The sequence below is a fragment of the Lemur catta genome, chromosome 2 (genome assembly GCF_020740605.2).
Source record: "Lemur catta isolate mLemCat1 chromosome 2, mLemCat1.pri, whole genome shotgun sequence".
Lineage (NCBI taxonomy): Eukaryota > Metazoa > Chordata > Mammalia > Primates > Lemuridae > Lemur > Lemur catta.
The window spans coordinates 101595301-101620752 of record NC_059129.1 but is presented as its reverse complement, the minus strand read 5'-3'; the positions used below and the strand labels follow the sequence as shown (position 1 = coordinate 101620752).

The 25452-nt window shown below is 41.1% G+C and overlaps 1 protein-coding gene across 1 annotated transcript in view; it reads right to left on the bottom strand.

Annotated features, from left to right (window-relative positions):
- Nucleotides 1–24495, bottom strand: part of ARMC2 (armadillo repeat containing 2) — a 106536-nt gene extending 82041 nt beyond the window's left edge. The window contains exons 1-4 of the mRNA XM_045544135.1: nucleotides 24362–24495; nucleotides 18380–18640; nucleotides 15341–15413; nucleotides 7093–7264 (exon numbers count right to left, since the gene is read on the bottom strand). Of these exons, the coding sequence (XP_045400091.1) occupies nucleotides 7093–7264; nucleotides 15341–15413; nucleotides 18380–18597 (463 nt within the window). The 5' untranslated portion in view covers nucleotides 18598–18640; nucleotides 24362–24495. The remainder of the gene's footprint in view (nucleotides 1–7092; nucleotides 7265–15340; nucleotides 15414–18379; nucleotides 18641–24361) is intronic.
- Nucleotides 24496–25452: the final 957 nt, after the last annotated feature.

Genomic DNA, 25452 nt, shown 5'->3' with positions numbered 1-25452 from the left:
GCCAAAGCCTCTCTGAGCGTATACAAGACCTCACCCCAATTTAAGCTTGGCACCATCAAGCCATAGGCAGATGAAAACGAATAGGATCTTTTCTCCATTAGCTTAGAGTCTACTTGAAGGCAAACACTTGACTTTAGGCTTATGAGCTACCTAGTCCATATAAGTACTTCTGTGTCCTATAACAAGAATTCTTCTTCCTGAATTTGATCATCTTAGTAATTTTTCATTCAAAAAATATTTATTGAATGCCAGTGTCAGGCACTGTCCTAGGCGAGGACACTTGCACTAGTGTCAAAACAGAGGCCCCTGATCCCACGGGGCGTACATCCTAACAGGTATAGACAGACAGTAACTAATGTGTCATAACAAATAAGATATATGATACGTTGTAAGATAGTAAGTGCTTTGGAAAAAAGCAAAAGCAGAACAGTAGGGAAGGGTGAAGGGGATTGGGAATAGGGGCAAGTAGCAATTTTAAACAGGGCGGGCACAGTGAGGCAGGGAGGGCAAACCCTTAGTGTAGGTGAGGCCTTGAGCCATCAGATGAAGAAGGACAGTGTTTCGAGTAAAGAGACCAGCCGGTGCAGAGGCCCTAAGGCAGGAGTGTGCCTGGGGTGCTCACGGAATAGCGGGAATGGAGTGTGTGAGGGGGAGAAGGGGAAGGCGTGGGCGGCCGTGGAGACGAGGCCCAGCAGACCACTCTACACACTGGAAAGGGAAGTCCATTGAAACATCTGTAAGGCTTTCTAACGAGGAAAAAGATAGAGTTGCAAGAAGACATCCTGCCTCTGAAATGAAACATGTCTTGTGTTTATGAATGCAGATCCTTAGATGTATAATACAACATTTTCCTTATCAGCAAATGGACATTAGGAATAGCTTATCATCTTATGCTGCTACTGGACTCTAGTCTGGGATAAAACATTTTGTCAAAAGAGAAGAGAGTAAATCTCCCATAGTAGAGTGTGGGGAGTGAGCTTTAAGTTTTTCCAGAATGACTCAAGGTCTCCCTTTCTGCATATATTTAAAAACCAACAAACCAATAAAAACTAGCAATAACAAAACCACCTATTCTACCTCCTGACCAAGCTCCCTGCTTTCAAAACACTGAATTTTAAAACTAAAAGGAACCTTAGTGATTGGCTAGTGTAACCTTCATTTTTCAGATGAGAAGATTGAGAACCCTATTTTGTAAGGTCTAAGGTCACAGGGAGAGCCAGGATTACAAGGGAGGAAGAGTGAAAGCTTTCGATTCCATCAGACTTGGGGCCAAGTGCAGGCTCCCCAAGCATCTGCTGTGCACTGTAGGCAGGTCACTCAACTCTTCTCTCACCTCCTTCCTTGGTCCCCACCTCTTGGGGTGTGGTGAGAATTAAATGATGTGGCCAGGTAAGGTGACTTATATGGTCCTAGCACATGCAAAACCTAGAAGTTACCGTCATTATTATTATTGGAACCTAAGACTCCTGACTTCTGGTCCAGGGCTCTATCCACAGCACCATGCCACCTTAAATAACTTTACCATTGAATTACAAAGCATTTTTATAGCTTATTGCTATAGGATTTCTTTCTTTCATTCATTCACTCCACAAATACTGATCAAGCACCCGCTACTATGTTCCAGGTGCTGTTCCCTGTGTAGGTGAACCTGTGGTGAACAACAAGCCCCGGCCATCACAGAGCTTCTAGAAGGGAAACACAATCACACTTGTAGGTGGAGGAGCTGTACCCGTCCTCACAGTCCACTGGAATGAGCTTGTCAGTTAGAGCTAAAATGACGAGCTGCCCTGGGGCTCACTCTGACTCCTGATGGATGGCCCCCCGTTAAACTCAGCATGTGTGACGATGCTCTGTGTCTCCCTGGCAAATATTTGCAGCACATTGTACCAATTTTATAGTGGATCATGGGTAAACTTAAAAAGGAGACAGCTACTGGCAGCATTGCCACACCATTCAGTGTCACAGCTATTTCTTTGACACCTGCCAAGCACCACACTCTGTTTTAGGATCTCGGGCCACAAACAAAGAAAACCATTTTTCTTACTGAAGTTTCTAGTCTAGTAGGGGAGATAAAGAGGCAGATACGTAAAGAGATAAATGCAGCCCAGTGTGGCCCCAGCAAGGCAATGGGGGACACGGACAGTGGAGAAGCCCTGAGGGCGGGAGTGTGTCGGGGAAGTGGAGCCTGAGGAGCACTCTGACGGGTTACCAGGAGGCAAACAGTCTGAAGAAAAAAGAACGGAAGTCTGGAGTCAAAGCCAGCCTCATGTGTGCACGGCCCGTACAGTCAGGCAGGGGCCCCCTTCTAGAAGGGCCCACAGTTGGTTTAGTGCTCTGCTGTGGCCATCTTGAGACTCCTAATGATTTGTGAACAAAGAGCCCTGCATTTTCATTTTTGCACTGGGCCCAGCAAATTATACAGCAGGTGCTACCTGGGGCTCGAAACAGCAGGACAGGTGTGGAGACACAAGGGTTCCACACTGCCGGTGCACCCTCTGCTCCGGGGAAGGTAAAGGAGCAGTGAGAGCAGGGCCTGCAGTGTCCGGCTGGGGCTGGGCCACACCGGAACTGTGCACGCCGAGGGGCCGGGACTCCATCCCCAGGCCAGAGCTCAGCAAACCACAGCCCCACCAAATCTGGCCTGCCTCTCGTTTCCGTACAGCCTGCAAACTAAGAATGGCTTTTATATTTTTAAATGGCTGGGAAAAAAATCAAAGAAGAATATTTTGCGACAAGTGAAAGTATATGAAATTTAAATCTCATTGGCCATAAGTCAGCTGATAATGCTTCCGTGCTACAATGGCAGAGCTGAACAGGATGAACAGAGACCATATGGACCACAGGTCTAAAATATTTACTTACTATCTGGCCCTTTACAGAAAAAGTGTACAGAAGTTTGCCAACTTCTGTAGTAGGTGTTTCCCAACCTGTGCTCCCAAAAGAGACTCCACAGTCAGGTGGGTTTGTGAGATGCTGTGTTGAATTAAAATTACGCAGGTTTCTTTACCAGATGGCTTTACCAACCTTTAATATGCTCACGTGCACAGACACTGTATTAAGAGGGTGATGAGTAGGCAGTGCTTCCCTGACTTATTTGAATACTGAAACCTTTTTCAAAAGCTACTAACATTTTGCCAGAAAGTGTTACCCGGAATTCCCTAGAACTCAGTTTGGCAAACATTCCTGTAGGCACAAGGCCTCTGAAGGGTTTTCTGCAAGGAGATGGCACAATCTGATTTTTTAAAATAGAGACAGGTTCTGCTCTGTCACCCAGGCTGGAGTGCAGTGGCATGATCATAGCTCCCTGCAGTCTCAAACTCCTGGGCTCAATTGATCCTCCCACCTCAGCCTCCCGAGCAGCTAGGACTACAGGTATACACCACCATGCCTTGCTAATTTTTTTTCTTTTTTTTTAGAGATGCGGGTCTCACTATGTTGCCCAGGTTGGTCTCGAACTCCTGGCCTCAAGCTATCCTCCCACCTCAGCCTCCCAAAGCGCTGGGATTGCAGGCGTGAGACCCCACGCCTGGCCCACTCTGATTTTTATTTGCTTCCTGACCTCTTGTGCTTTATAGGACACACAAAAAATGATCATTTCTCATGGTCCCCTGGGATAAAGAGGTCAGGCCACCGCTTACAGCCATGTTTGGCTGGGAACTTGGATTCCCCAGGCTCTGCTGGCTGCTCTGTGGGCTGAGGGCCATTGGGGACCCATCTGCAGCCCAGCACAGCGCCCCAGTGAGCTCAGGGTGGGCCTGAGAGGAGCCAGACAGGGAGGAGGTGAGGGGCCATAATGGCCGTGTGGCAGTGGGGGACAGGAGAATGCAGGCTCGGGAGAGATTTAGGAAGCTGTGGGGGCGCAGGGATCAGTGAGAAGGTGGTGATTGTTCTGAGGTCTCCGCCTGGCTTGAATAACTGGGGAGGCGATCGCCGCGGTGCCACCTCCAGCCAAAAACCCTACCTGAACACAAGGCAGCGAAACTGCTGGCCCTGTGGAGAAGACTACTCACGTCTCTTCCCCTTTCATTCTCTAAACCAGGAATTCCAAACCTGCCACCACACTCTGGCCCTGCCTGTGCGGTAGTGCCAGCTACAAACCACGTCACACCAAGTGAAGGGACGTCCTCTGTCTCTAGGCACAGTTGCCTCTCCAGCCTCAGTTACCCAACAAAGGCTACCTTTTCTAAACAATTGAGAGATTCCGAAATGAAACCCAGGGAGATCCTATTAAAAAGGCAATGATTCTAAGACAGGAGGGCTCAAATATTTTTACAATTGGGCAACACTTATTTTCAAAATGACAATGAGTTTTTGCTGCCGTTATTTCCTGAGTGCTGGCACAGCCCTCAGGGATGGTCCGAATGGTGAAGTGGGGCCACTGCAAACAGTGGATGGAAGAACTACAGCGAACACACGCTTCAGTGCATCTCGGAGGTGTGATGCCGTCCCCAGTGCTGGGAAATGACAGCCATAGAGAGCAGTTCCCAGAGCATGCAAACAAGGGCCAGGTGGCCCGGGAGGGACGGAGCCAGGCCACTGGAGACACCGAGGAGGACAGCAGGCAAAACCCTCATCTCCGCAGTCATCACATCAACGTCAACAGCTTGGCCAGCGGCAGACTTTCCAATGTGAGCTCACAGGAGTTAAACATGGCAAACAAACAACATTCAAGCTCAGAAGCAAGGACACGAATAAACAGAGGAGACGCCCTCACACCAGTCCTGTTCATAAGCAGTGCCCTCGGCTCCAGATCCCAGCCCCTCTCGTCTCGGCAAGCACTTGCTCCCACAATTACCAGTCCCCTCCGGTCTACCTAGTCGGACGCGAGATCCCGGTGGTGGAACTTCTGAAAAGTTCCTCAGATTATTCTAATGTGCAGCTGCAGGTGAGAACCGCTGTTGAGGGAAAAACACACATCATGTTGTCTCTCCTTGACTTAAACCCGCCCTGGCCTTTCACTGCAGGTGGGACACAGCGGGTCCGTGTCCCACGCTCCGAGGCCCTGCAAGCTCTCTGGCCTCGGCTCTCTCCACTGCCCCTTGGTCAACCACCTTCCAGCCACCTGGCCTTGGGGTCCTCCACACTGCAGCAAGCGCACTCTCATCTCAGGCCTTTGAACTTGCTTTCCCTTCAGTGTGGACATTGTGATCCACAGTTTTTTACACGGCTGTCCCCTTTTCATTATTCACATTTCAACTCAGATGTCACTTGCTCAAAGATACCTTTCAGAGCCACCTGAGCTAAAGCAGATTACCCCTGCCACAGGTACTCTATCCCATTCTCTTGTTTATCTTCTTCAGAGCATTCCTCAGAATGCAAATTATCTGATGTATTTGTCCTCCTGTTATTGTCTATCTCCCTTCCCTAGACCGTAAGCTCTCTGAGGCAGGACTGGTAGCCTAGAATGACGACTGGCACATAGTAGGGGCTCAATAGATACCAGACTGACTGTATTAGAAGAGAGACAAACTGGCACATTAAGGTAAAAGCAAGCTGCCTAATGATATACTCGGTCACAGCATCATGGTGTGGCACACACACCCTGCACTTCCTGTCTTCTTTTCTTCTGGGCTCTACCTCTTCATCTACATCAGGGATCAGACAGACAAGTGAGTGACACAAGCTGGGGAGTCCTGGTGAACTGCAGATCACACCCTGAGCTGCAGGGTGGGGACTACCCAGCTCCAGTCATTCCCTGTCGGAGCTGTATGGAATGGGGACCCAGGGCTGCCAGATTTTCTGATGTTTCACAAGAAGTCATAAATCTGGATTCTTCCATGAGAGTCTTTTACTTTTTAAATGTTGGCAACTAATCAAAAGAAAATACTTGTGGCCAGGCATAGCGGCTCAAGCCTCTAATCCTAGCACCTTGGGAGGCTGAGGCGGGAGGATTGCTTAAGGCCAGGAGTTCAAGACCAGCCAGAGCAAGACTGAGACCCCATCTCTACTAAAAATAGAAAAATTAGCTGGGCATAGTGGTGTGTGCTTGTAGTCCCAGCTATTCAGAAGGCTGAGGCAGGAGGATCGCTTGAGCCCAGGGGTGTGAGGTTGCAGTGAGTTAGGCTGACATTACTCCCCTCATGACTTGGCAACAGAGTAAGACCCTGTCTCAAAAAAAAAAAAAAAAAAAAACAGAAGAAAAGAAAAAGAAAAAACAAAAATGCTTATATGTCAAACAAGTATGATGCTCAGGTGGAGACTTGTAATCTTTGGGATTTCTCCTCAGACTGTATCTCTCTCTAACTGTAAACCTATCTCTCTTCATCAATCCTTGTTGACTGAGGAAGAGCCAGTTCTATCAGCTTCTGGTAAAGTAGTTTTCCAACTTTTTTGACCACACACAGAAAGAAATCAATTTATAATATGACCCTGAACACACCCAGAAGATGGAAGTAAAGTCTCCTGAAGCAATACTTACCCTTATTGTATGTAATATACCCTGATATTTTCCATTATATTCTATTCTACTTCATTGTTTTTTTAAATGCTGGTGTGAGCCACTAAACTGATTGTCATCCCACTAGTGGGTCCTTTCTTGCAGTTTGGAAAACCTTTAGTATGCCCTGGATGGTGGGTGATTCCAGTTGTTGGTGGCACTTCTTAGGATGTGAGGTCTTTCCCAGGTTTAGATACCTGGCAGCAGTTCTGTGGCAGTAGAAAAAGTTCCATTCAAGTTTTGCTTACATATTCACATGCGATCAGAAAGGTATTATCAAAGACCCAAGCTCAGTGTACATTATAACAATCTTATAATTCTCATTAATTTTCTAATGAAATTAATAACTTTTTGAACTCTAATTTAAAAATCATTTATTTCTGATACATGTGAACCATCCATTAGGAAACATTTGAACTAATATTCTTTTCCTATCAAGTTATGTCTTTTAAAAAACTGTGATATTTAGATATTCTTTATAAACACCCAGAAAAATATATGAACAACGTTCCTTAACCAGCTTTTGCCCAATATTAACTCTTAGTTAATGTAAAAATCATCTGGGGTTAGAAAAAAATCATATAAAAATAGCTTTTGTGTGCAAATTCAAGAACCATGCCTGTCCCCAGAGTTGAAAGGAGGTTACATGGCCTTACAGTCAGTGGGAGGAAGGGCTCTGTCCGGCAGAAGGGCCCCCTGGGAGGCCGCCCTGAATAACCGAGCCCGGGCACTGCTTATTCTTCTAATCTTCGCAGGGTCCAATGGTGGTTTGGGAAAGGAAAAGCAGGGATCCTCTTCTGTGGTGGGAGATGCTGGAGCTTTTGGTTTCTGGAAAGAGATTTTTGAAATTATTGGCAAGAGTTTTTGGGTCTCAAATAAGACTCACCACCCTGGAGCCAACCCTGACCCTTCTAGAAAAGCACAAGGACTCTCTGCTGGGTTTCATCCTAGCCCCTAGTTCCATCTACTGTCTCATTGGCCCATCTTACTTAATGTGAGATATGTAAAAAAACACTTTTTAATTGTTTTTGTCAATTATATTGCATTAACTACTCTGCTACAAGGCTTAGCATATTTGAAAAAAAATAGTTTATCCACACCTGCAAACAAATATTATCCATATAAGAGACTATCAATATTTTTTATTGAGATGGGGTCTCACTCTGTCATCCAGGCAGGTGTACGGTGGCACAGTCATAGTTCACTACAGCTTGAACTCCTGGGTTCAAGTGATGTTCCCACCTCAGCCTCCTGAGTAGCTGGGACTAAAGACATGTGCCACCACTCCCGGCTTTATAAAATTAAATATAATATGTTCGACATACATTGCAAATTTTTGTGTTTAATTCAGCTCAGAAAATACTTATTGAGCACCTATATGTGCCAAGAGTTATGTGTAATATAAGTGTTGCCTTTACATATTTTGGACGTCAACAAAAGTATTTTTTAATAATATAAAAAATTTTAATTTAGATTAAAATGTCACAAAACATAAAAGCAAGAAGTTGTCTTAGACTTACAATATAAAAACATTTTATTTTTTACATCTCAAGAATTCTATGCTGATACTTTTTTCCTCCGTTCTTTTCATAGGTGTTGATGTTAATACCCTTAGAAAAGGAAAACTTTGCTGGCAAAATTCTAATTCCTTAAAAACTTTTAAAAAACACTTGGACCAAGCTCTGTGCCACCCGAAGCTCCCGATGATCTAACCTCTAGATGGTGATGGCCTCCAAGTGGGTGTCAGAACCTTACGGGGGACGAAGCTCCAGTTTTAGTGTTGCCTGGTGGTCCTATGCTTCCTGTCCCTAACTTTAACACAATTACTTTTTTTATGAAAGACCAAACTTATGGAAACAAGTGCTTTTAGCTTGCTAACCAAAAATAATCAAGATAATGTTCCTAAAGTCACTTCTATAATATGTGAAATGAGTGACTCACTATCCAATAAGTTAATCAACAGATTTTTTAAAAAATACAGTGTGAAATTCAAGTCAGATCTTTTGGAAAAATGCGTAAAGTCATCTATGACACATGACAAACACTTTTCTTGCATATCCTAATAGAACATCTATAGTAGAGTTCTCCTTCAAAGAAGTGGCTTATTTCAATAATGATGACATTCTTCAAAATACTTTTTATTTACTCTTGCTCATTTGCACCCAGAATCAGTTTATAAATCAGACCCCCCCAAAATTGGTTTTATAACATTGGAGACACATTTTCCTAAACACAGTTAGAAAAATGGTAAATAAAATATCAGCATAATATAAAAGAATGACTAAATCACTTTGGGATCAAACAGACCTGGAGCAGAATCCTCTTACTAGTTAAGTGAACTTGTGCAGGCCATTCACTTCTCTGAACTTGCCCAACTATAACATGGAGACAGTAGTCCCCTTATAGGGTCATTGACATAAATACAACTCCTGTTATGGAAGCTCAAGAAATGCTAGTTCCCTCCCCTATGCAAGTCACTCACCCTTTTTAAAATACAGATTTGGTTCCAAGTTACTTTTAACTCTTCTCAAAAGTCAAGGCCCTTGCCTCCGACACAACCTTCCTAGAATAAAGATACTGGATTCTGAGGTGTCTGTTCTGAAGGAGATAACGCTTGTTTATATAAATTATGCTATATTTGTGTAATAAATAGTCATTTTACTATTCAGTTTCCCCTATTTGTTGCAAAATATTCATAGGAATGTGACCATGAAACTAATAGTAACAGAAAAGCTAAGAACATATATAATATAGGAAAGTAAGTATTTTATATGTAATTATGAATGGTGAAATACATAGGATAATCTCAATTTTGAAAGTACATATGAGGTTTTCTTAACTCAAAAATGTCTATATTCTGCAGGTACCCGGGAAACGGAAAAGAAGATGGAGAAATCTGGCAAATAACCACAATGCAGGTAAAGTAAATGGCTCCTTTTGCAGACACCCGCACCATTATAAGTGTCCAGGTGCTAAATAAAAGATCTTATAAATAGGGAAATACAGTTTGGAAAGCTAATTTTTTCCCAAAAGAGAGTAACTGAATCATCTCTGGAGGGCAAGATAAAGCCCCACAACCGCCCCTTGATAAAAGGCATTATTTTCTTGGTGTAAAAATCAGTAATTGTTTGTACAGTGAAAATTTACTTCCTTTTTATTACTGACCTTTAATAAATTATTTATCCCATTTAAATATGTATTGCACTGGACAACTTAGAATATAAAGTGATATATGGAAAGCATTTTTAATTCTCCAAGAGAAAACTACTACACAAGTCAGCAGTTTCTTTCATGCCAGATTCTACAAAATGTTCTTCCACTTTGTGGAGCAAAATGGCTTGTATGAAGAGAATCAGCAAAATGTTTTTCTTATAAAATTCAGTTAATTTCAGAAATCAGAGACTGTTGCCAGTAAGTTTGAATTTTCACTTAGGAACCTTATCTGCCCCACCTTTTGTTTTGTGGCGTTGACCAGTGACTTGAGTGTGACTAAGGCTGCTAGGAAAGTTGGATTTTAAGATTGTTCTGGCTGATGAAACTGGTACAGTCCTTTGAAGGCACAAAGACTATGTTCATGGAATGACCCAGTCAAGGAGGACACAAATCACAGGGCATTTAAGGGATCAGCTGGCCGTGACTCAGCCCAGCTCCGTCGCCCCTCTGGATGGCCAGGTGGGGTCTCCCGCCATCCTACGTGAAGACTGGAAGAGGGAGTCGGGAACATCCCACCTCAGAAAGCTGCCCACGATTTAGTTTGTAAAGCAGCAGAACACACAGGCAAACACCCACACATGCAAGAAAAGGCGTCTTAGAATTCAGAAAGCAAATATTAAAAATTCTCCCAAGCACACAGCCTTTGAGATGTGGCCGTCCTGCGTGCACGTCCATAACTGTGATTTTCTCCACAGGTGCTCTGGGCTCCACTGTCACTCTCAGCATGTGACTCACTGTTGTAACTTACCCTTCCTTTCAGAAATAGTAAAAGAAAAACACTGCTTTGACTCAACTCTGCTTTTCTTAACCTGGATCGCCCCCAACCACAGGGTCTACATGAGTTCCTGAGTCCCTTTTGCACTTGTCAAATACTTGGAGCTTGGTTCGTGTAAAATATAAAAAACAGCTCACACTCATCTATGCTGTTAGAGGAGGACGGTAGTTGCCCTGGGGAGACGGTGGCTGAGAGGGGCCATGATGGCACTTGCTGACTCTAGAAATGATCTGTTTGGCAATGCTGGTAGTCATCTATTTTTTCTTTTTGAATGCTAGTTACTGAGTAGGTTTCGTTTGTGTAAATGTATCAAGCTGTATTCTTATGATCTATGTCTTTGCTGTATGTTATTAATACTAAAAAGTTGAATATCCTTCCCTATAAAGGCTTTTAAAAATGTATATATTTGGAGCTTACATGACTGAGCTTTGTAGGTTTAGAAAACAGAGGGAGAATTCTGCTTTGATGGTGATACTGATGAAAGACAAACTTTCCTATTCATTCACATGGTCACACCTATTCTCTAACTTTATACAATCCAAAGTAAAAGAGCAATTATTTCTGTATAAACACATTTGAACACTAGCTAACTAGAGTAGCAGAATGAAAATAGTAGTAACTGCCACTCAACTGCCCCAGGTCTCTGCTCTTGTGGGACGGTAGGGAGCTGCTAAGAAAGAAAAAAGATGTACTGGCTCACCTGTATAGCAGGTAGATACAAATGTTAATGGAACATTATCATTTATGTGCATATTACAGTGCTTTCCCCTCTGCCTGGCACGATTACAGGTGCTAAGAGAAACTGGCCTGAGCAATAAAGAACCAGGAATATCAGCTTTTCCACTTTTCCAGGCCCACTGCCTGCTGAAGGGTGTTGGGGAGCACAGGCCAGATAGGAAGTGGGGAGAGAGAGAGAAGGTAACTGTACAAAAACAAAGAGTTTAGGCCGGGCACAATGGCTCATGCCTATAATCCTAGCACTCTGGGAGGCTGAGGTGAGAGGATGGCTTGAGGCTAGGAGTTTGAGACCAGCCTAAGAAAGAGCAAGACCCCATCTCTACAAAAATAAAAGAAAGAAAAATTAGCTGGGCATGGTGGTGTGCACCTGTAGTCCCAGCTACTCCAGAGGCTGAGGCAGGAGGATCACTTAAGCCCAGGAATTTGAGGTTACAGTGAGCTATGATGATGCTACTGTACTCTAGCCTGGGTGACAGAGCAAGAGCCTGTCTCAAAAAACAAACAAACAAACAAAAACCCAAACAAAAAAAGAACAGAGTTCAGCTAATCTGTTCAGTGCAGGAGCTGAAATGGGCTGCTCTCTGGGTCCCTCTTTCCTGGCTCACTGCTAGTTGAAGAATTAATATTAAAAGGCAAACTAGTCTAAGAAAAGTGTCCTAGATCCGAAAAGCACTGAGATTCAATTGGGTAGGTCTTCACAAACTCTTTCGGCTACTATGTCCCTGAACCGTGAGACACTCCCCCTCCACTGTCTCCCTCTGTCTCCCCAGGTGTCTCCTTCTCCCCACTCCTTCTCTCCAATGTCCCCTTCTCTCCCCACTTTGTCAATTTAGTGGCTACCACAGTAAAAAAAAAAAAGGCTCTTTAAAAAGTGAAGTAAAAAAGAGAAAAGAAGATGGAAGGGCAGGTATTATGAGGCCATTTTCAAAATTTTTTGACTAGGACCCCAAATTTTAATTATTGTTTAATATGAAATATACTTAAGACCCTTACATAAGCCGCTATAACAAAAAAATTTCAAACTAAAGCAGTCATTTTACTTAACATGGGGATTTCTTAGACTACTTTTACTCAGAACAGAGTATCAAGCCATTCTACAGGAAAAGAATTTAAGTCAATGGCCCTAAACAGAGGCAAATGCCAATACTACCTTAGTTTAACGCCTAATCCTGTAGTTCAAGAACTGTACCAGTTTGACAAGGACTAGGTTAACTCTAGAAATAGAGATTTTTAGGGAAGAGTAGGCCCAAACTGAATGAATCCTCCCCCAAAACTATAGTAATTTTGAAAGCAATTTATAGGAATCAAATCACAGAATCATAAAACAAAGAGCCACTCTACCATAAGGTAGATCTATTGGGCTACCAAACTGGGCCCTCACGCTGTAGCTGGCTCAAAATCCAAGTGGTTTCCCAGGTGGTAGATGCAAGAAGCCATGTGTCAGCAACAGTTGGCAAATTATTTATTGCATATTGATTCATGTTTACTATTTGGGGATTGCATTTTTGTCATACGCAATATAAGAACAAGTATTATCTTCCTCACAGAGGCATTCTGATAAGCATTTTAAAAATATAAGATATATCTTCAGTCAATTGGGGTCATTTAAACATGCAGTATACATTAAACGGTATTACTGAGTAATGCTAATCTTCTGAGCTGTGATGATAGTATTGTGGTTATGCAGAAGACTATCCTTGTTCATATGAAGTGTGTACTTAAATTTTTGTGGATGAAGTATCATAATGTCTGCAACTTATTTTCAATAGTTCATCAAGAACAAACATATACACACACATACACACACACACACATATAGTAATGGAAACTGAGAAGCAGCTTGACTAATACCCCAATCCCATGCAAATATAAGGAACTGGTATCATCAAGTTCTTCTGGTAGCAGAAGTATAAAGGGAGGGGTGGCTAAAATAAGGAGGGCTGCCTGAAATTCTGTGTAACTTCTTCCCTCTCAGCTCCATGCAGTCAGGCTACGGAGCCCAAGAGAAGATGGAAGGCATATTCTCTAACCAGGTAAAACAGAGGGTCTCTAACTGGGGTCAGTAAGTAAGGGTACCATTACAATAAGCAGCCTTATTGTTGAGTGGCAGAGTGCTTGTCATAAACATGGATAGTAACTGAATATTTACATCCTGAATGCTAGGCATGCCTACCTTCTTCCTGCACCTGAACCCTAGAAGCTAGCAACCAGCCTTTAACCTCCAGAAAAGAGTTGGGAATGTACTTGTTTACAGGGAATGTGACTAACCCATAAGGAAAGCCCTAAAGATACTGCTTTTGGGGTGTCACCGACAACACAGCCCAGCCAGATCCCCCTAACTGTAGGTACGGGCAGATATCATCTGTAGGTTGACCAACCCCATCCACATGCTCGCACTCTTAACAGCAGCCAAACAAGCAGCATGAGGCATCAAAAGGAGCTGCTAGTATAAAAAACAGAGACAAAAACAAACATAAAAATGCAACAGAGACTACAAAGGGAGAAGAAAACTTAGTTACAAAATAAAACTATAATTAATATACTTGAATAAGATGCTGCAACCATAAAACAAGAAGAGACCACTATATAAAAGATAATTTACAGGGAAAAACAAGTTTTTGAAAGTTAAAAATATGATAGCAGATATGAAAAGAACTCAATAAATGGATTAGAATATAAAGTCCCTTCTAAAACAAGATTGTAAAACAGAAAAGAGACAATAAAAAAAACTGAAGTTCCAGTCCAGAAGATCTTATACTCGAATAATAAATTCTAGAAAGACAAAACAGAACAAAAAAGTAGGGAAGACACTGTCAAAGTAATTTAAGGACATTTCCCAGAGCTGAAGGGCATAAGATTCCACATTGCAAGGGCCCTTCAAGTGTGACAGGTGTGTGACAATGTGACAGATGAGACTGGACTCATGCAAAGGCCTATCATCATGAAATTTCAGAACACTGGGAACAAAGAGAAAACTCCTACAAACTTTTAGAGGGCAAAAAACAGGAATCAAGGTCTCAAATAATTTACTTCCCATGCATTTTTTCTAAAGAAGCTATGGGAGGGGATGCTCCACCCAAATCAGAGTGAATCAAGGAAGAGGACTTGGGATACAGGAAACAGGGAAAAGTCAGCACAGGAGGAAGAAGCTGGCTCCCCAGGATGATGGTGAAGGGTGCCGAGGAGAGCTGTGCAGGGGTACCCAGGGCAAGTGGTTGGGAGGGATGTGTGGAGAATTCTCCTCCAAGGAAGTGAATCGACAGAATACCTCATGTGCCTGAACACAAGGGAGATTTAGATCACTGGGCATGAGTTTGGGGTTGAGATGGCAATAATACAAAACTAAAAAAGTAAGGCAATTTATTAACACCAAGGAAAACAAAAAGTGGTACACGAAAGGAGAAGCAATCATCATTAATTCAAGGATCAGCTATGAACAGGGTTAATCATAGTCAGAGAAAACAGATCTAACCGAAGTTATGGTATATCTAATGTATTGCAGTCGTAGTGGGGACAGAAAGGGTGAATGTGTCATGACGGGAGGTAAGCAGCTAAATCTTCATCTTCCTTAATGGGAAGTCATCAGACAATTCCTTAAGCTCATAAGTCAGACAGCAGCAAGACAATGTGGTGTTTAGAAGTCTGGATGGAGATCCCAAAAAAATGCGTCAGAAGAGTTTAAGGTGAAAGCCACTGGGGAGGGAACAATGAAGAATAAGGGGACAGGAGATGGCTGGGGTTTTGTTGGTTGTTTTGTAACAAATCTTTGACTATATATATAAATCTATATTATACATAATTTTAATATATCTGTAAAATATATATATATAAATTTAATATCAATTATATATAATTTTTGTACATATAACTGTTAAGAAAATAATATATAACTCTAAGAAAAAAAAACACTGTGAAACATTGTTTACCAAGTTACTACATAGTTTTAAAATTCTTCTTTATTATCAAACTATAGGTGAATTATAGAAGTGTTTCATTAGATACTAACCATTATATTTGAAAAATATAAAGGAATCTGCTTTCATATTAAATTATTAGTACTTTTAGGTCAATGTAATATAATCTATTCTTAGCATTTACAAGCGCTGATTCCAAGTATTTTTGGCCAATTTCATTTCACAACATAATAAAAAGTACTGGTGGTAATATAAAGTACTCACCAGCTGTAGTGGACTGAGCCGTGTGCCAGAGACAGGCCTGGAACTGGATGACTCAAAACTGGATGCATGGAGGCTAGCATAAGAGATGGTGCAGAGTATTAGTTTGTCAAAATTTATTTCTTTTATTTCTAGTATATGTTAGTTAGCTCTAGCTGAAAAACAAGTAAAAAAAAAGTATCCAATGTTTTTTCCTTGAGGAAAAAAAAATTTTAGAGTCATAGTACTTAAAACATTTTATTAACAAGACTTTTGGTTACCTTTAGGAAGACTGAAAAATATTGAATAATGAAAAGAAGAAATATATATAGTCATTTCTTAAAAGCTTTGTTCACATGATTTTATAAAGCTGGTATGACAGCCACTATTAACCATTTCATCTTCCTGAATCCAAAGTTTAGAATGAGTTTTAGGAATCTTGAACAGGAGTCAAACTTAAAAAAACAACTATTTTGAAGATCAATTAATGTAATCCATCACAGCAACAAGCTAATGAAGAAAAAATACCTAATCATATCAATAGATGCAGAAAAAGCATTTGACAAAATCCAACACCCATTCATGATAAAAAATTTCTCAGAACAAGGAATTAAAGGAAACTTCTTCAACTTGATAAAGAATATCTACCAAAAAACCTATAGCTAATATGATACTTTATGGTGAGAAACTCAAGAGTTTTCCCATTAAGATCAGGAACAAGACAAGGATGCTATCTCTTATCACTGCTTTTTAACATCATACTGGCTGTTCCAGCTAATGCAATAAGACAAGAAAAAGAAAGAAAAGGCATACAGTTTTGGGAAGGAAGAAATAAAACTGTCTTTGTTCATAAATGACATGATCATCTATGCAGAAAATCCTGAAGAACTGACAAAAAGCTCCTAGAACGAATAAGTGATTACACCAGGGTTGCAGGATACAAAGTTAATATCAAAAAATAAAAAAAGTCCATCACTGTTCTATATGCCAGCAATGAACAAGTGGAAACTGAAATGAAAACACAATACCATTTATATTTGCACCTCAAAAATCAAATACTTATGTGTACATCTAACAAAATATGTACAAGCTCTATATGAGGAAAACTAAAAAACCTGGTGAAAGAAATCAAAGACCAAAACATATGCAGAGATGTTCCATTTTCATGGATAGGAAGACTCAATATTGTCAATATGTCAGTTCTTCCCAACTTGATCTAGAGATTCAATGGAATTCCAATAAAAATTCCAGCAAGTTATTTCATGGATATCAACAAACTGATTCTAAAGTTTCTATAAGGAGGCAAAAGACCCAGAATAGCCAACACAATATTGAAAGAGAACAAATTTGAAAAACCGACAATACCTGACTTTAAGATATACTATAAAGCTACAGTAATCAACAGAGTGTGGTATTAGTGAAAGAACAGACAAATAGATCAACAGAACAGAATAGAGGGACCAGAAATAGACCCACATAAAAACAGTCAACTGATCTTTGACAAAGGAGCAAAGGCAATACAAAGGAGAAAAGGTAGCCTTTTTAACAAATAGTGCTACAACAACTAGACACCCACATGCAAAAAAAGAAATCTAGACACAGACCCTATACCCTTCACAAAATTAATTCAAAATGGATCATGGACCTAAATGTAAAACATAAAACTATGTAACTACTAGAATATAACATAGGAGAAATTCTACATGACCTTGAGTATGGCAATGACATTTTATATACAACACCAAAGGCATGATTCATGAACGAAAGAATTGATGGGCTTGACTTCATTAAAATTAAAAATTTCTACTCTGCAAGACTCCTTCAAGAGAAGAAGAAAAGCCATAGACTGGGAGAAAATATTTGCAAAAGACATATAAGATAAAGGATTTTTACCCAAAATATACAAAGAATTCTTAAAATTCAACAGTAGGAACACAACCCAGTTAAAAAATGGGCCACGACCTTAACAGACGCCTGACCAAAGATGACATACAGATGGCAAATAAGCACATGAAAAGATGCTCCACATCATATGTCATCAGGGAAATGTCTATTAAAACAATGACATACTCCTACACACCTATTAGAATGGCCAAAATCTGGAACACTGACAATACCAAATGCTGGCAAGAATTTGGAGGAACAGGAACTCTTGTTCACTTCTGTTGGAAATGCAACATGATACAGCTGCTTTGGAAGACAGTTTGGCAGTTTCTTACAAAACTAAACATACTCTTACCATATGATCCAGAAATCATGCTTCTTGGTATTTACTCAAAGGAGTTGAAAACATGTCCACATAAAACTTACACATTTTTTAACTATACAGTTTCTAGAAATTATGCACGGTTGTTTAAACCATCTTTATTTGTAACTGCCAAAACTTGGAAGCAACTGAGATGTCCTTCAGTAGATGAATGGATACATAAATCATTCTATATCCAGATAAGGGAGTATTATTCAGTGCTAAAAACAAATGAGATATTCAAACTAGGAAAAACCATGGAGCAAACTTAAATGCATATTACTAAGTGAAGACTCCAACCTAAAAAGGCTACATACCGTATGATTCTAACTATATGACATTTTAGAGAAGGCCAAAGTATGGAGATAGTAAAAAGATCAGTGGTTGCCAGGGGTTGGGGGGAGGAAGGGATAAATAAGCAGAGCAAAGGATTTTCAGGGCCATGAAATTACTCTGTATGATACTATAATAGTGGACACATGTCATTATAAATTTGTCCAAACACATAGAATGTACAACACCAAGAGTGAACATTAACATAAACTATTGTCTTTGGTTGCTAATGGTGTCTCAATGTAGGTTCATCAATTGTAACAAATGCTGGGGGATGTTGATAATGGGGGAGGCTACGCATGTGTGGGAGCAGGGGCTATATGAGAAATTTCTGTACTTTCTACTCAGTTTTGCTGTGAACCTAAAACTGCTCTAAAAAATGAAGTTTATTTTAAAAAATCCCAACTATCCATAACTAGAATTAAGGGAAAATGTAACCTGGTGCTTAAATATCTGAGTGTACATAAAAGTGAAATGTCATATACCTGAAGGAGGAAGGAGGTCTATTTTCTGGTGTTCTTGAAGATGCAGGTCCAAATAGTTTCCTTTGGTCTTCCTGTGGTGTAAACGGTCTTTGGGTTCTAACTGTTCTTAATGCATTTCGTGCCTCACTTATGATTTCTGCACTGGTCTTCTGCTTGGACACTGAAGGTCGATAAAACGGATCCAGTTTTTCTAACTTTTTATCATTTGGAGACAGCATCTTTCCTTTTAAAGTAAAATGTTCTTCAGATAGACACCACACCCTGCAAATATGATTCAAAAAAATCAACTATTTTTATCCAGTACTTTAGAAAGGAATACTTAAACCCATCCATATATTATATTAAACCATCCCTCTATATTAAGCTTGAAAAAAAAACTAGAAACAATTCTTAATTAAAAATCCACCAAACAAAAGGTCAGTATGGAAGAACAGGTCTCAAAAATATAGGCTGCACAGTTGTGCCTATATACAACTGAGGGAGAAGATGCTAAACCTGGAGAGAAAAAAGATTAATCACAAAAGACAGACTAGGAAGAGAGAATCATCTCCTATTCTTCAATTTATAAAAAAACACTGGGGGTTCTGTTAAAATTTTTAACTAAAATTTCCTTTTTTTCCCTACCACCCCCCAATTTTAGACAGATGGGGCCTGTTTGTAAAAGCAAACTACACTTGCTTTTACAACAAAGAGAATAGTTCAGTCCCACAGCTGTCCATGATATATTTGAATGAATTTATTCAAAGCACCTTCAATTTGAGATTATGTCCTAGATAAATACCAAATATGAATATCAAATGATCCTTTTCCAACCTACCTTCCTTAGTTAAAGAGTTAAAGTCATGGATAAGGGTCATGAAAATGCAAAGCCTTCTCAAATGTTGGTGTATCCCATGGAGACAAATTTAAACTTTAAAACAGTCTAGATTTTTAAAAAATTCTAATTAGTATATGGCATTACGTGTTCACATCTTTTTAAAAATCTCTAACCCCATAAAAATGTCATATCTCTAGAGAGACAGAGGTCTATAAATTATTCACATATTTCAGCTGCCCAAGTTTAGAATAAGTTCTGCAAAACAGAAAATTGTTTTGTAACCTATGTCCAAGGAAACTAAAAAGATGCCATTTCCATAAGTAGAATCAACAGGCGATTCCTGTTCCTAACACAAAGAAATGACAAATGCCTGAGGTGATGGATACTACCCTGATTTGATTAATTCACACTGTATTCCTGTATCAAAACATTACATGTACCCTATAAATATATACAGCTACTATGTACCCATAATAATTAAAAATTAAAAATTTAAAAAACAGGTGATTCCTCATATAAAGAAGATTTACCATATTATGATTCTATACATAAGTTGTTACATAACAACAGATAAGAACATTTGTTTAATTTTACCCAGGCCCCATCCCAAGAGTTTCTGAGGAAAAGAGTAAGATAAAAACTACAAACAATATGTCATTCTTTTCATATAAAGAGGCAAGGTTAAAAAAGTGAAAAGCTACTCAATAAGCAATATTATTTTAGAAATTTTTAATACAGTATTTTGAATTTAAAGCATGGTCTTTTTAATTATGTACATTAATACAACTATCAAAAACTATGGCAGGCCTAGTACATTTTACTTCTAATGCTGCTGATATGATTGGCTCTTTATTTTAAAATATTCAATGCTAATTATTAAAAAACTAAAGTGTTTTATATATATATATTATTTTTGGATGCATAACATAAATTCAGTCCTACAACATCTAATTTAAATGGCCATGACAGGTTTGTTAGTTTTGTTTTTTTGTTTTTTTTTTTTTGAGACAGTTCTGCTCTGTCTCCCCAGCTAGAGTGCAGTGGCATAATCCTAGCTCCCTGCAACTTCAAACTCCTGGGCTCAAGCCTCCCAAGTAGCTGGTACTACAGGTGCAAGCTACTGCACTGGGCTGATTTTTTCTATTTTCCGTAGAGACAGGGTCTCACTCTTGCTCAGGCTGGTCTTGAACTCCTGAGCTCAAGCGATCTTTCTGCCTTGACCTCCCAGAGTGCTAGGATCACAGGTGTGAGTCACCACGCGGCCTGCTGGTTTGTTTTTAAAAGACCCATTGCTGTAAGATATTATGCCACTTAGAAGAAGTTTCTATACAATGAACAGGTTTCTTCCAGAGCCTGAATCAGGTGTGCCGCCCCTTTGGCTTAACATGGCATTAGTAAGTCTTGCAATGTCCAAAAGCAATCTGGCAAACCTAATAAAATTTAGAGAAAGTGCTTTGGGGAGTAATAATGGACTCTCATTTCTGACCTAAGGTTCTCCCTGGCTGTCTTTTAGTTTGCATTGAAAACTATACTCTTTCACAGAGTAATGAAGCAGGAACATTTATTCAGGTCAAATTCTAAGAATTCTGTAAATTATTTGGGCAGGAATTTAAACTGACCAAATACTGTACTGGTGGAAACAATGTAGATAATGGGCTTAAAAATCTTTTTGTCTATAAATTTTTGCCACAAATTCTTATACAATATTCTCTATCCTCCTTCCTTTCTCTTCCCCCTAGTTATATTGTGAGAAACTGGTACAATAATGTAAAGTCTGCACAGTTAATCTATTATCATTATATTAATATTAGTATATTATTAACTAAGTCAATCGTGAAAATGTTCAATGATAACAAGCAAACTGACTTGATAGGGAGTTTTTTTGGGGGGGATTTTTTTATACTGGTTAAATTACAAATTATTATAGATCATTTTCACCAACTTGAAAAAGTCACTCAGAGTTTGAAAGCCTGTCTACTTATAGTAAAGTATACCTGAACATAACACAATAGTACCACAGAAATTATAACTTTACAAAATTTTCCTGACAAGTAGAGCAAATCCGTTCAACTAGTATTGATTAACTGTTTCCCATGTGCAAAGCCCTCTGCTTGGATTTCTGGGAACACAGAGAGGAACAGAATATGGTCTTCGTTGAGCAAGAAGGACCACTAACGCTAGTTGAACATTTACTTTAATACCAAGCACTGCGCTAAGCACTCTTGAGTACATTATCTCAATTAATACCCACAATTTTTTGAAATGGGTAGAGTCTTAATAGCAAAAAAAGCTATGACATATGCTCAGAGATGATATTCATGCTATTACCCGCTAGATGGGGTGGTAAGAGGCAGGGCACTCAGAGGCCTCTGGGCTGAAACTCTTTACCCACCAACATACATACCAATACTTTCACAACAGAAGCAGTCCTCTTGGTGTGTACCAGCTGAGTACCAGCCCTGCTTGTATCCAAATGATTTAATATAAGGTAGAAACTAATGACAGCAATAAAAAAAAAAGACCCAAAAAGCAAACAAACAAAAACAGAGAGAAATTACCATGTGTCACCATGTGATTACAAAGGAGGAAGAGATTTCTGATTGGGAGAAGGGCATCAGGTGGACTTCCTAGAGGAGGTGGTGCTTAAGCTAGGTTCTGAAAAATGGGCTGAGTTTGAGAAAGTGGCAGTGGCTGGCATTCGGGCTAGAGTAGGAAGTTCCAGGAACTCAACAAAGATCGGAGTTGGACCAACTGAACTAAATGGCAGATAGAGAAATTAAATAAAAGTTGATGAGCAAATTAAATATTTTGAGAGTTGATGTAATATGACAGAGATGGGCAGGAAGGAAAGGAAGGAAAAGACTAGAAGTGGTGAAATCAGGCAGTTCTTACATAAACACCAGCTAACCCTCAGAGGTCACTTCCTCAAGGAAGCTTCCTGGGCATGCCTCTCCCATCCACCTAGCCTAAGTGCCCTTCCTCCAGACTCACAAGGTCCCTAGTTGGTCTCTGTCACTACACCCTCCCACTGTGTTAGGATTGCCTGTGCATCTAATGTTGCCCAGCCAGATTTGCAGCCCCAGCTCTCCATGTGAGGCATGGCTGAAGGTCAACACTTACATAATCGCTGGAGTCCATTTTCAAATATAGACTTGAGCTAGGAAATTTCCTGGTGAAGGCTGCATGGCTTCTCTAATTGAAGATATTTGTTATAGTGAATTAAGAAAGCAGATTGGACTTATTTCAACTAGCATCTGATTCTTGTGGCAAGATGAGTTCAGATTTAGCCCCCTTTCCCTTTCTTGCCTCCATTTCAAGTTGCCTGGGATGGAGTAGGACTCAATAAATGGTGTAATCAGTGAACAAAGTATGGGAAGCCTGAGATACAGGAGTGAAGGTGAAATAGAGGTAAGAAGAGAGATGTGAATAAGCGAGGTGCACTGAGAACAGAAGAATTAACAGGATTTGGTATCTGAGAAGCCAGGAAGAGACCAGAGGCAACACTAGCTATGCAAACCTGGGGGTGGGGGAAGGCCAAGAGGATCTTTTAAAAGAAACAGGAGAAGTGGACTCTGCAGGGAAAGAAGAGGTGGAGTTTTGTCTGCACTACACTGTCCTGAGCCCATGTCCACAGGACCTCTAGAGGGAGAACACCACCAGCAGTAGGAAATTTGAAACTGAAGAACCTTTTTCTTTTTTAAAACAAAATATTTCTTATTGGTTTGGAGGAATGTTCAGTCATCATTTATAGAACTTTATACCTAATTATAAAGACCTGTCTATATCTTTGCTGCTAATAGCCACTGGAACCAGAGCCTTCTTGTTAATGCAACACTGGGCTGTCAGGATGTTTGCAACAGGGGAAAGACTGGCCAGCTCCACCATCTTTTCCCTGCAAATCAAACACTCAGGACCCTTCCCATGATTTTGAATTACTTTTGTATTATTACTTTTGTATGAGCATCCAAAGTGACAGCGCTTAAGTGCTCAGATGCTGGAGTAAGAGTTTAAATGCCCTCTGACAATTGACAGCTATGTGACCTTGGGCAAGGCCTCTAACATCTCTAAGCCTCAGTTTCCTCATCTGTAAAAGGCAGATAATAATAATAATTGCCTATAGGACTGTTTTAAGAGTTAAATGAAATAATTCATGTAAAGTGTTTTAGCATGGTGCCTGGCCCTTAAAAAATGTTCATTACTGCCAACGTGCTACATGATAAAGGGATACGGTAAAAGTTTTTCCCATGAATGAAAAATTGCATCTAAAAAAGAAACTGCAAAAAAGAGAATGACATTTGTTCAATGTTTTCACACATTTCATATGTTTAAATATTTAAATGGGGGGAGCTCTCCTTTACAAAAACAGAATTTTCATTAAGTATTTCATTGAATATCAGCCATGCCACATCAACATCAACAACTAACCAGAACCTTACAGAGTAACAAAACAGGACACAAAGGGTGGTGCTTGATTTTCAACCAAGTCAAAATAATTCCAAATCAGGGCGGTATGTAAGACCTGCTGATACTTGTAGGAATGGATCATAAAAAGTATTATGTATATATACGATGTATTTTAGTGTATGTTAAATATTGCAACACATACACTTTTATTGAGGTCATATCCTGTTGCCTAGAAGAGGCCAGGTCACTGCCTGCTTAGATAAAGCCACTAATCTACCACTCTCTCATTCAACAAATATTACTGAGCTGCTATTAAGCACCACTCACTTGGCTAAATGCTCAGTGTATAGAAATCAAACAACCCGCCAGACCCCGACAGCATGCACGGGGCACTCTCATTGCCTCTCTCCCCCAGCCCGGGACAGACAAGCGGACGACTGCAGGAGGGGGTCCCCGATGAACCGGCGGGGGACGCCTCATCTCCCTCACGGACAGCGGCTCCCCCACTCCCGCCAACGCCCGCTCCTCCATGGGCCCAGGCCACGGCAGAGCGCAGCAGCATCCTCACCCCGCGAGTCCTCTGGCCCTCTCGCTTTGCCAGGCCCGCCGGCGTCTCCATGGTAACCGTACACAAACTACCTCCCGCCGCCGCCCGGGCCACCAGCCCGCAGAGCCAGGCCGCTACTGCGCGGGCGGAGCGGGCAGCGGAATGAGTTTGGAGTGGGCACAGGGAAGGGGGCTTCCGACCCGACCCAAAGCACCTGTGATGAGCCCTGGAGACGGTAACAGATGCCGAGGTTTAGCTCATCTTTCTGCTTTCGCGAGGAAGCTGCAACAGCTGCAGCGATAGAGAGGGCGGGGCGGGGGGCGGGGCCGGGCGAGGCAGTGTGGCCTCCGGGCGCCGCTGGACCACCGGGCCTGCGCTGTTTCCGCCGACGCATGCGCAGAAGTTCTGGGGCGTGGCGTCGGCGTCGGCGGACGGGGGAGCGGGAGGGGCTTGGCGAGGCCTGGGGGCCGCGAGTGCGGGGACTGGGGACTGCTGGGCCAGGAGAGCTGCGAGGACGGGGCGTCGCTGGGAAGCGTCCACTTTAAAATGAGCAATTTGCGGAACCGTATTCATTGAGCCCCTACGAGATCTCAGCGCCTGTTAAATGCTAATAGGAGGGACAGCCGCTTAATGCTTGGGGTGAGAGTAAGGGTTTACTGGTTCAGATTGCGGCTCTGTGCAATAACCTGGAATCAGTGCTTAACCTCCCTGTTTCTTCATGTGTAAAGTGGAAGGAAATAATAGTATCTAGCTAGGCCTTGGGCTGTTCTGAAGATTGAATGAGAAAATAGATATAAAGCGCTATGCACGTGGCAATCTGCGAATGTTTTAACTGTTGGCTGTTATTAATAAGCCCTTACACTTGTGCAGCACTTCTGAGTTTGCAGAATATTCCGGTATCTTCTCTCTTACAGCCTCCCTGCGACGCTGAGGTAGGCAGCCTGGCGTCCCCATTCACAGGAGAGGAACCAGGGCCCTGAGCTCTAGTAAGCGGGAGAACAAGATTCAAGTCTAGGTCCCCTGGGGCCAATCATTTATTGTTCGTGCATCATCACTGTTGAATGGAAAAAAGAACCCCACTTACGTGTTTCTAGTTTAAATTCTGTTCTCTCCTATTAGACCCTTCAGCAACACTTTACAGTGTTAAATGCAAGTGAGATCACAATCACTCTCCATTCAGGTTTGCACCACGTTTTATAAATATGGGGATTTTTCAGCTGAAGTGTTGTTGTCAACATTGGGAAAATGCCACGTCCCTTAGTGCTAAGTATCTTGTAAAGCATAATTAAATTGAAAATATTTTTA